This window comes from Stenella coeruleoalba (genome assembly GCF_951394435.1).
Source record: "Stenella coeruleoalba genome assembly, chromosome: 5".
NCBI lineage: Eukaryota > Metazoa > Chordata > Mammalia > Artiodactyla > Delphinidae > Stenella > Stenella coeruleoalba.
The window spans coordinates 73,792,744-73,805,020 of NC_137150.1; the positions used below are offsets into that span (position 1 = coordinate 73,792,744).

The window sequence follows — 12,277 nt, forward strand, 5'->3', positions numbered from 1 at the left end:
ACAATTATACTCCAATAAAAAAAAAGAGTTCATTTAGCTTCACCTTTTCATTTTACAGATGAAACAATTGAGATGGAGAAAAGTGATTTATCCAAAGAGCCAGGACTCTTTGCCAGGCAGAGCTCTTTTCCACCACTCTGTAGCTTGTATTACTTTATAGGAGAGTCAGGCCATGGGAAAATATGGGTTGGTTATAGTTTGGTTTTTTAATAATTATTGCCTGTACGTGGCAATATTTACATGTTAACTGGTATTTTATTTAGCTCATCATATTAACAGTGACCTAGAGGTTCAGGGCCTAAAAGAAATAATACCAAGAATTACTAAAAAAAAATTATCAAGAATTTTATATAGAATATCAGTCATAGAACTATAACCATTTGCATGCATTTATATAAAAAATGAATCTCTAAATTAAGAGCACATGTCCACAAAAAGACATGAAAATGAATGTTCATGGCAGTTTTGTTATTAATAAACAAAAAATGGAAACCACCCAAAGGTCCATCAATAGAAGAATGGATAAATAAATCGTGATATATTCCTATAACCAAAAACTACAAGGCACTAAAAAGAACACATTATTGCTGCATGCAGTAAAGTGTATGAATATCACAGTTACAAGTTTCAATAAAAGAAGTCGTAGTCCAGGGACTTCCCTGGTGGCGCGGTGGTTAAGAATCCACCTGCATGGGCTTCCCTGGTGGCGCAGTGGTTGAGAGTCCGCCTGCCGATGCAGGGGACATGGGTTCATGCCCCAGTACGGGAAGATCCCACATGCCGCGGAGCGGCTAGACCCGTGAGCCATGGCCGCTGAGCCTGCGCGTCCGGAGCCTGTGCTCCGCAGTGGGAGAGGCCACAACAGTGAAAGGCCTGCGTACCGCAAAAAAAAAAAAAAAAAAGAATCCACCTGCTAATGCAGGGGACACAGGTTCGATCCCTGGTCTGGGAAGATCCCTCATGCTGCAGAGCAACTAAGCCAGTGTGCCACAACTACTGAGCCTGTGCTCTAAAGCCCGTGAGCCACAACTACTGAGTCCGTGTGCCACAACTACTGAAGCCCACGCACCTAGAGCCCATGCTCCACAACAAGAGAAGCCACCACAGTGAGAAGCCTGCGCACCGCGATGACGAGTAGCCCCCACTCGTAGCAACTGGAGAAAGCCCGTGCACAGCAACAAAGACCCAACGCAGCCAAAAAAAAAAAAAAGTCATAGTTCAGTTGTATGGAGTTTAAAAACAGTCAACGGTAAAAGACAGATTAGTAGTTTTACTTGAAGCCGCAGGCTATTAAATGCCATACAAGTTGAACAGATTGAGAGGGGGGCATAAAGAAACCTTCTCGGGGTGCTGACACTCTTTCATCTCTTTATCAGAGTAGTGGTATATGGATGTAGAATACAAAATTAATTCTCACACAAAGATCTCCATTTAGGTAGCTAGAAGTAAATATTAAAACAGATAGTACTTTATTCATCATAGTATTTTTTTAGAGTACATGTGAAGAAACAACTCTAATGTAGAAATACATGTTTTACTTCCTAGATTGTGTTCGTTTGGTGGTATGGGAGAAGTCTGGTCTTTCCTAAGAATTGTGGTCTTTATGGGAAACACATAAATAGTGAGATAGGCAACATCTACACAGTGATGTAGGTAAGGAGGAGAGAGATTACTACACACAAGAACCATTGTTAAGCTGATAATTTGCAGTGCTTTCTTACATTCGGGATATTCCTCAAAAGCAGGAAATCTTACAGTATAAATGGACATAATATAATAATATGAAATTCAGGTGTTAGACATAGAAAGAGTCGGATTTGGCCCTAACCTATTTATTTGGAGAAACCATTAATCTTGAAATGTGAATGATGAAGAGGATATTGGAGTTATTAATGAGGTAAAAACTGATTATTTTCTTGTTGGCTTTGTTCACTATTTATGTTTAAACATTGCCTTGCCACAGAAAAAGGAAAGGAATTAATAATCTTTCTAAGGCATGGGCATAAAAGGCATTTAATCCTTTTACGTTCAACCTATTTGTATCCTTGACTCTAAACCATGTCTCTTGTAGACATAGTTGGATCATGTTTTTTTTTTAATGCATTCTGCCAGTCAACCCCCTTCTGTTCCCTCTGGCTGCCAGATTGCTGATTTTCACCATGATTGTGGGCTGTTGGTTTTCAAAGCTGCCACAAAGCTGGAGAGAGGGCATGGGAAAACGCCACAAAGCTTGCTATTCTTACTGAGATTCATCCATTTTTCTTAAAGAAGTGCTTCCTGGATTACTACAAGCCTTTGGTTAATTTCCAGAGTTCTGAAAAAGTTCATTTGGCCAATTTTGATACTTTCCCCATTGCTTTCACAAAGTTCAGGGGTCCTTACTCTGCCGTTTTTACTGACATTTGTCTGGAATTTATTTCTGTATATGGAGTAAAATAGGGATTTAACTTTGTTTTTCCTAGTAGGATAAGCAGTTTTACAGCACAGTTATTAAGTAAATTATGCTTTCCCACTAAATTAAAATGTCACCTTTTGTTAAGTTTTGTTATGTGCAGTACTAGGATATGTCTCTAGACATGCTTTTGTTTTATCCAGTAAATTTGTTAAGAGGAAGTAATTCATTGTCATCTTAGCCAAAAATTAGCTATTTGAATTTGAGCAAGTTACTTCATCTCTCTAAGCTTCTGTCTCTTTACCTGCAAAATAGTGATGATAATCTCATAAAGTTATTGAAAAGATTAAATTAGAAAATGCTATCAAGTCTTTGCTTGCACTTGGTGTATAGTAAGCTCAAATATTTTAATTTCATATTGATAGTCATAAACACTTTTACACTTAAAGTGGTGGTGAATTTGCAAAAAGGACTGTCTTTTTATTCTTTAATTGCAGTCTTGGATTATATCAATGGAGTGATAAAGTAGTTCGAAAAGTGGAGAGATTGTGGGATATTCGAGATAATAAGAGAGTTCCTCACACTGTGTATCTTCTAGTAACACCTCGTGTTGTTGTGAGTATCACTGAACTTCATGTCTCATGAGCCATCTGCTCTTTTCGTTCATTATAGTCCCTTCTTTACTAATCATTATTGTTTAAGATCTAATGATTAAATTTCAAAGCCTGTAGTAGGAAACATAATATAAAGGCAGTACAGTAAAGCTACAGGCCAAGCACAATCTGAGGAAACAGAAATTTGGCGATGACTCTTATGGCTGCATTCTACCCACTGCTTTAAGTTGTGATACCAGTGGTCTGTTGTGATACCTCTTAGGATCCCTGGTACTATATGCATAATTGCTGGTCGTTTCATTTGGAGTCTGTTTTAGTCAGGGTTCTCCAGAAAAACAGAACCAACAGGATGTGTTGAGAGAGAAAAAGATAAAGAGATTTATTTTAAGTAATTGGCTGGTCCAAAATCTGATGAGGTGGGCTGGCAACCTGAAGACTCAGGGAACAGTTGTAGTTTGAGTCCAGAAGAAGTCCGCTGGCAAAATTCCTTCTTGCTCAGGGGTAAAGTCAGCCTTTGTTCTATGAAGGCCTTCAACTGAGTGGCCCATTTATGTTACAGAGTGATCGGCTTTACTTAAAGCCCACTAATTTAAATGTTAATCTCATCCAAAAACACCTTCACAGAAACATTCAGAATAATGTTTGATCAGCTATCTGTGGCCCAGCCAAGTTGACACATAAAATTAATCATCACACCCTCTTGTTTAATGACAGAAACCTATTCTCCCTTCTCCCCCTTCCTTGACTACACACAGCTCCTTCTGACCTCTGAACTTTTGCACTGCTCTTGGGATATTTCCCATCCCTGGAAATCTCTAACTGAAGGACAGACGAAACCAAATGAACAAAATTGTTTTCTAATGAACAACTTATTTTTCTTACAAAAACTATATCCATAATAAGAGCAGTTTATACCTGCATTAAACTCATTGTTGACACAACAGTTACAAATGGCAATCATACCAGTCTATAACTTTTTTGAAATATATGACTTAAAGCCAAAATCTTCAAATAGAGGAAAAAATATTAAGAGAAATAGTAGTTCAATAGCAAAGAAAAGTGTGACAGTATCAAAATATTTAATTATATTAAAAACTATATTTTTAGGGCTTCCCTGTTGGCGCAGTGGTTGAGAGTCCGCCTGCCGATGCAGGGGACACGGGTTCGTGCCCCGGTCTGGGAAGATCCCACATGCCGTGGAGCGGCTGGGCCCGTGAGCCCTGGCCGCTGAGCCTGCGTGTCTGGAGCCTATGCTCTGCAACAGGAGAGGCCACAACAGTGAGAGGCCCGCGTACCGCAAAAAACAAAAACAAACAAAAAAAAACTATATTTTTAGAAGACATTCTCTCTTCTCACCAAAGTAATTCTTTAATGACTACTTTATTATATCCAGTGTGGTAAGGAGTTTGCCGTTATGTTGTACTTTTGTAGGGTTTATTTACTTATTTTTTTCTGATTATTAGGATGAAGCACGAAAACATTTTAACTGTCCAATTCTGGAGGGAATGGAACTTGAAAATCAAGGTGGTATGGGCACTGAGCTCAACCATTGGGAAAAGCGATTATTAGAGGTCAGTTTATTTTAGAATTTTACTAGACATATTTTTTCTTTAATAAAAGAATTCGTACTCAACTTATTCAAATATATAATAGGTTATAAAGTAAAAAAATTTAAAAAGTCCCTTCCCCCTTTAGCTTTCCAGATCCACTTTCCAGATGTAATCACTATTTAAGTTTTTTAAATATCCTTCCAGAAATGTTAGATAGATAGACAGAAACACTGACACACAGTTTTTTTTTAATAGGTTCATACATTTATGCAACTTTTTTCATTTAACAATATATCTTAGACATCTTTCCAAGGCAGTATAAGTGCTTCTGCTATCATACAATGTATGCTTTCCTAAGGAACCTCTTTCTTCAAAATCGAACACTAAAAGTAACAAGGATTGTAGGAAACACAAATACCAGGTTATTAACAAAAGCAATAAGTCGTAATAAAAGTACTAGCTCAGTCTGAAAAGACATTATATTTCCAATAAATAAACTCCTGTATTTACTCTAGTATTTCTTTACCTTAAACAATAGCAAAAGGCAATGGTAGATAGATGGGAGACTATAAATCTGAATAATGGGGACAAGAGTAAAATGTACAAAGGTAAGAGAACAATGCAACAAACACTTCGAAGACAAAGCCTCTGGCCATACTGAGCCAGTTGGAAGAACATGGAGTGAATGAGCATCATACACAGCACAGCACTCCTCTGTTGCTGTGTTCTGCTCTCTTAGTGTATTTTGGTTTTTTGTTTGTTTTTTATTTTATATTGGAACATAGTTGATTAACAATGTTGTATTAGTTTCAGGTGTACAGCAAAGTGATTAATTTAGCTGCTATTGCTCCATTGCACAAAACATTAAAATCCAGAGAGGAATCATTATGAACCAACATGATTCCATCTTATACTGATGTCATTCCCTTATTTACTAGTCTCACATGAGCTCATTTACATTACAAAAATACATGCATTAGTAGAATAGACTGTATACATGGATCTACTTATTTTTAAACAGCTACATAATATTATATGAATGTAAAAACAGTCCTTTTTAATGAATAATTATGTTTTAAATTTTTTGTCTTAAAAATGTTGTAATGAGCAATTTATTTATATCTTCAGTGCCTTACAGGAGTGGCATTCCAGTAGGTGTTCTTTGGTTCAACTAAACAGTCAGTCAAACCTATAAGACCTAAACAGGTCACATTCAAAAACCAATAGAAGGATACAAGAAAGAAAGTACAGCATGCCAGCATGTCAGAGTCAGGCATTTCTCTAGTGCTCTACACAGTAGTCTAACAGCTGTCATCCATGCCTCTCTCCCTCTCCCTCCAACTCAAATACCATAAGCATAAGACCATAATAGAGGGGTGCAAGAACCAGCCTGGTTTAGAAGTACCATGTCCCAAATAAGAACCAACATCTTTTTTTAACAGTTTCATAGACATAACTTCCAGATGCCTGTAAGGGACATACCCATAAGAATCACTGCACACAGAGAAGTCCAAAACTGTGGTTTACCAACAGGTATTCATGTTCATTTATAGTAATCCCAAGTCTAGAGGCATAACAGGTGGTGTTTTTTCCTTAAGTCCCGTTGCCTAGTAACACAGTTGACATTCCACCCTTATTAGGTTTCCAGGGGAGCAGAACTAGAAAGTTAATGCAAGATCAGATTTGTTTATATAGAAAAAGGAAGGATAAATCCCTGGAAATGGAATTTCTGGGTCAAAGGGTGTATATGTGTGTGTGTGTATGTGTGTGTGTGTATTTTTTTTTTAGACGTCTGTTTAAATAATTAAATGGTTGCAGGTTACATACACCATGATCCAAGTTAGCAAAATTATGAAAAGAGTGAAATTAATGCTTGTGCTGACTGTTCTTATCTAGGTGACCACAAAGTAACAGTGATAAAAACTTACGGAAGACACGTACACTTATTTCTCACATGGGAATAAGTTTATTTTCCTTAAGCAGTTTTCTCAAGTGATTCCCTTTAGAAAGCTGTAGATTGTCCAGAAATGAAAATTTACTTAGTTTTCAATAGAAAACTTGAGAGTAGTCATTTTATTAGTTTCATTAACCGCTGCCTTTCCTCTGAAATCAACTTTGTGTCCTTGAACTATTTTTTTTAAAAGATGATATTAAAGTACTTGAGATGGCCATCCAGTGTTCAACATAAAGATTAGCAGAATACGGGAATTCCCTGGAGTCCAGTGGTTAGGACTCCGTGCTTTCGCTGCTGATCAAATCATGGGTTTGATCCCTGGTCTGGGAACTTAGATCCTGCAAGCCGTACAGGCGCCCCCCTGCCCAAAAAAAGGAATAATCAGAGCTTCCCAAAGATAGAATATGCTTCCTTGAGAGACAGTGAAGTCCTTACCATTAGGTGACCTCCTGGTAGGAATTTTATTATAGAAATTAAGACACTGGAAAAAAAAAAAAAAAGACATTGGGTAGTTAGTAGACCTTGATATTTTGGTTCCCTCAGGCAACTCCTTTGATCCTATGATTCTGTGATACTTGTTTTGCATATTAATATGTGATCGCAAAGTATAGAAAGTTGGTTATAAAAGCATTTTCTTTGTAATTCAGGCAAGTATTCCATTCCCCACTCCATTATCTGGGCATCTGTCTCAACCACCCACTTTACTTTGCCTGAATAGTGTAATGTTTTTACAGTATTTCTGTTTCCATATATTTATCTTCATTTTTATCACAGAGTTCTAAATGCTAGTTATCTATCATTACAGGGAAATTGTATACACTATAGACATTTGAGGCAGAAAGTAGATTTTGCTTTAAGCTTCAGTCTTGTCATCTTAAAGACGACTTATGTATTCCACTATTTTAAGTCAATATTTTGTCAGCCCTCACACTTGCAACATTTTAAATATACATCAAAGCACTCACGGAAATTATTGGGACTTGCAAGGAGTCCAGTCTTCTAATTAAAATCTGTTGGTGATTTTCAGAATGAAGCAATGACTGGTTCTCACACCCAGAACCGAGTCCTCTCTCGAATCACTCTGGCGTTAATGGAGGACACTGGGTAAGACAGCTGTGAGAATTTTATATGAATTGTTTATTAAAATGAAATGAATATTAAGATTACTATTAAGATGAAATAAACATTAGCTTAAGAAAATACTGACATTTTACACTGAAGTAAAATGTACCTATTTTTAAAATTTTGTGCAGTTAGCTATCCATTACCTGTACCACCTCCATTCATTCATTCATGTTTGAGACCCTGAGGTGTATAGTAATGAATAGAAATAAATCCCTGGCATTATGAGATTTTTTAATAAGTAGAGGCCATGCAGATATGAAGGAAAAGCTTACCTAAACAATTTTTTTTAATTGTAAGTGAAATTGGTTTATGTATAGATTCCTGGTTTTTAAGGCAGTAGAACTTTCTTGTAAAGCAATAGAATACCGTTTTTAAATGACTCCGGTGGGAGTCTTTTTCACTGTGGGTTCCTGGGTTTTTTTTTTTTAACAAGTCTCAGTTTTTGATAGCTTCCTTGCTTTTTGATATAGCAGGATGTACCAGGCTGATCTGCACATACCCTGTATCATCCTACATCTGGCATTAGCCAGTCTTCCAAGGAGCACTGGAATGTTCCTTTTGATGGAGAATAGCTTTTAGAAACCACAGTCTAGGGACTGTGTTCATTTCTACTGGGTTGTCATTGCTTCTCGTCATTTTCAGTGGACCAAGTAGGGAAATTCATTTTTTTTTTTTTTTTTGCAGTATATGGGCCTCCCACTGTCGTGGCCTCCCCCGCCGCGGGGCACAGGCTCCGGACACGCAGGCTCAACGGCCACGGCTCATGGGCCCAGCCGCTCCGCGGCATGTGGGATCTTCCCAGACCAGGGCACGAACTCGTGTCCCCTGCATCGGCAGGCGGACTCTCAACCACTGCGCCACCAGGGAAGCCCGGGAAATTAGTAGTTTTGAAAAGAAAAAAAAAAATGCTGGATTCCTTTTAGTGCCATTATAGCTCTTTCCCATTTATCTCTAACAAGCAATGGCCAACAAAAGTGGTCCTGCTGCTCTGTTTAACAACCTATTTATAGCCCTTCTGTAAATAATGCTAGTTTCTTTAAGATACCAGTAGGATATAAAAGCACTGTGGAGTGTGTGAGTGACTAGTGAAACCATGGCACTGGTGAATTTTAAAGCATTTCTTCCTTTTTCTGTTGCAAGAGAAAAATGAGCCAGATGTTTCTAAGTATCTGGCAGTATTTTTAAATTGTAGATGTGGAAATTAATTTTCATAAATCCATAAGACTTCAGTGTAGATTAGCTAAGTTTCTTCTCCCAGTAAAAGACATTATCATGTTTCCATCCAGAAACCTGGGAATCATCCTTGACAACTCCCTCTCCCTACCTCTCACATCTAATCAATCATAAATCTTGCTTAATTTTCAGCTCTTCAGTATCCCAGGAGTCTGTCTACTTTTTGGGTCACATTTATCAAGGCCACCATTATCTTTTCCTTGGATTACTATAGTTGCCTTTTTTTAATGTCTCCCTGCATCTCAGGTGGTCCTTTCTACTGCCCAAAGCCCTTCACACATTCTGCAAAATGTTGTTTAGAAGTTTTTTAGGCATGGTGTCTCACACAGTGAGAAATGCATCACGACCAAAGTACACACATACATATATAATGGTTAAGAGTAAAGATGTTGACGAGGGTGCCAAAACCATTTAATGGGGAAAGAATAGTTTTTTCAACAAATGGTGTTGGGACAACTGGATATCCATATACAAAAGAATGAACCCCTACCACACATAATATATAAAAATTAACTCAAAATGGATTGAAGACCTAAATATAAGGCTAAAACTATACAACTCTTAGAAGGAAATATTGGTGTAAATCTTCATGATACTAGATTAGGCAGTGATTTCTTAGATATGACACCAAAAGCACAAGCAACCAAAGAAAAAATAGATAAATTGGACTTCATCAAAATTAAATACTTGTACTTCAAAGGGCACTATCAAGAAAGTGGAAAGAACTCACAAAAGGAGAAAATATTTGCCAATTATCTATCTGATAAGGATCTAGTACCCAGAATATATAAAGAACTCTTACAACTCGAAATAAAAAGACAACTCAATTTAAAAATTGGTGAGGGGGCTTCCCTGGTGGTGCAGTGGTTGAGAGTCCACCTGCCGATGCAGGGGACACGGGTTCGTGCCCCGGTCCGGGAAGATCCCACATGCCGTGGAGCGGCTGGGCCCGTGAGCCATGGCCGCTGAGCCTGCGCGTCTGGAGCCTGTGCTCCGCAATGGGAGAGGCCACAACAGTGAGAGGCCCGCGTACAAACAAACAAACAAATAAATAAATAAATAAAATTGGTGAGGGATTTCAATAGATATTTCTCTAAAGATATACAAATGATTAATAAGCACATGAAATGATTCTCAGCATCATTGGGGAAATGCAAATGAAAACCACAGTGCTACTTCACACCCACTAGGACGGCTATAATAAAAAAGACAATGGCAGGGAATTCAGTGGTTAGGACTCCGCGCTTTCACTGCTGAGGGTGTAGGTTCAGTCCCTGGTGAGGGAACTGAGATCCTACAAGCCATGCAGCAAGCCCAAAAAAAGAAAAAAAAAAAAGACAATGGCAAATATTGATGTGGGAAAATTGGAACCCTCATACACTGCTGATGGGAATGTAAAATGATACAGCCACTTTGGAAAGTAGTTTGGCATTGATTTACAAAACCAGACATACTCATACCATAGCAACCCAGCAATTATGCGACTTGGTATTTAATCAAACGGATTAAAAACTTATGCCTACAAAAAAACCTCTATACAGAGGTTTATAGCAGCTTTATTCATAATTGCCAAAAGGTGGAAGCAACCAAGTTGTCCTTCAATATGTGAATGGATAAATAAATTGTGGTACATCCAGACAATGGAATATTATTCAGAGCTAAAAAGAAATGAGCTGTCGAGCCATAAAAGGACATGAAGGAACCTTAAATGCATATTGCTAAGTGAAAGAAGCCAATCTGAAAAGGCTACATACTGTATGATTCCAACTATACGACATCCTGGAAAAGGCAAAACTATGGAGTGAGTAAAAAGATCAGTGTTTGCCAGGGGTTAAGGGAAAGGAGGGATGAACAAGCAGACCACAGAGGGTTTTAAGGGCAATGAAATTATTCTGTATGATACTTTACAGAATAATGATGGCTACATGTCATTATACATTTGTCCAAACTCATTGAATGTACAACACCAACAGTAAACCCTAATATAAACTATGGATTTTAGGTGATGATGACGTGTCAATGTAGGTTTATTGATTGTAACAAATGTAGCACTCTGTTGCAGTATATTGATGGTAGGGGGAGGGTATGTGTGTTGCAGGGCGGGGGGTGTATGGGAACTCTGTACTGGCCACTCAGTTTTGCTGTGTACCTAAAACTGCTCTAAAAATGTTTTAAAAAAGGAATGAAGTACTAATACATGCTACGAGATGTATGAACCTTGAAAATATTATGCCAGGTGAAAGAAGCCAGACGCAAAGGACCACACTCCATTTCTATGAAAGGTCCACAATACGCTAATCTACAAAGACAGGCAATAGACTAGTGGTTGCCAGGGACTAAGGAGTGACTGCTAATGGGTACATAGTTTTTTTGGGGGTGATGAAAATGTTCTGAAATTAGATCATGGTAATGGTTGCACAACCTTGTGAATATACTAAAAACATTGAATTGTACACGTTATGAGGGTAAATTTTATGATATGTGAATTATATTTCCATTTTTTTTTAAAGCTCAAAAACATTGAAGCCAGAACCCTAGATTCAAATCCCAGCTCTGCCATTTACTAGTTGTATCCTTGCCTCAGTTCTTTCCTCTATAAAATAGGGATAAAAAGTGATATCTACCTCATAGAGTTTTATGAGCCTTGAATGAGTTGATACATGTAAACTCCTTAATAGAGTACTTGGCACATTATAAGGGTCAATTAAGTATTAGCTATTACATGTAAAACTGAATCATTCAGGACTTCCTTGGTGGCACAGTGGTTGAGAATCTGCCTGCCAATGTAGGGGACATGGGTTCAATCCCTGGTCCGGGAAGATCCTACATGCCGCAGAGCAACTAAGCCTGTGCGCCACAACTAGCGCTCTAGAGCTCGTGAGCCACAGCTACTGAGCCCGCAGGCCACAACTACTGAAGCCCGCACGCCACAACTACTGAAGCCCGCACGCCTAGAGCCCGTGCTCCACAACAAGAGAAGCCACTGCCGTGAGAAGTCCTCACACCACGATGAAGAGTAGCCCCCACTCACCACAACTAGAGAAAGCCCGCGGGTAGCAAGAAAGACCCAGTGCAGCCCAAAATTAATTAATTAAAAACAACAAAAACTGAATCATTCAAAGTTTCACGAAACAATATTTACCCTTACTATCTACAATGTAGTCCTCTTTTCTATTGATTTTATTTTTTAATCTTTTATTTTAATATGTAATTTTTTTTACAGATGTATTCTATTGATTTTAAAAGAGAGAGAGAAAGAAACGTTGATTAAGATCCACTAAATTGATTTCACAACCCACTAATGCCACCAAGAAATCTTGTTTCTAATTGCTCCCTCAGCTAACTTGTGCTCACCCTTCTAGGTTTAGCTTAAAGTTGCTTCCTCAGAAAAACCTTTCCTAATTCCCCA

At 38.1% G+C, this 12,277-nt stretch overlaps 1 protein-coding gene across 1 annotated transcript in view; it reads left to right on the forward strand.

The window, feature by feature from the left end:
• LMLN (leishmanolysin like peptidase) overlaps nucleotides 1–12,277 on the forward strand; it is a gene marked incomplete at its 5' end in the record, with an annotated part of 80,438 nt that overhangs the window by 33,930 nt on the left and 34,231 nt on the right. The window contains 3 exons of the mRNA XM_079923101.1: nucleotides 2,890–3,007; nucleotides 4,470–4,577; nucleotides 7,538–7,614. Of these exons, the coding sequence (XP_079779227.1) occupies nucleotides 2,890–3,007; nucleotides 4,470–4,577; nucleotides 7,538–7,614 (303 nt within the window). The remainder of the gene's footprint in view (nucleotides 1–2,889; nucleotides 3,008–4,469; nucleotides 4,578–7,537; nucleotides 7,615–12,277) is intronic.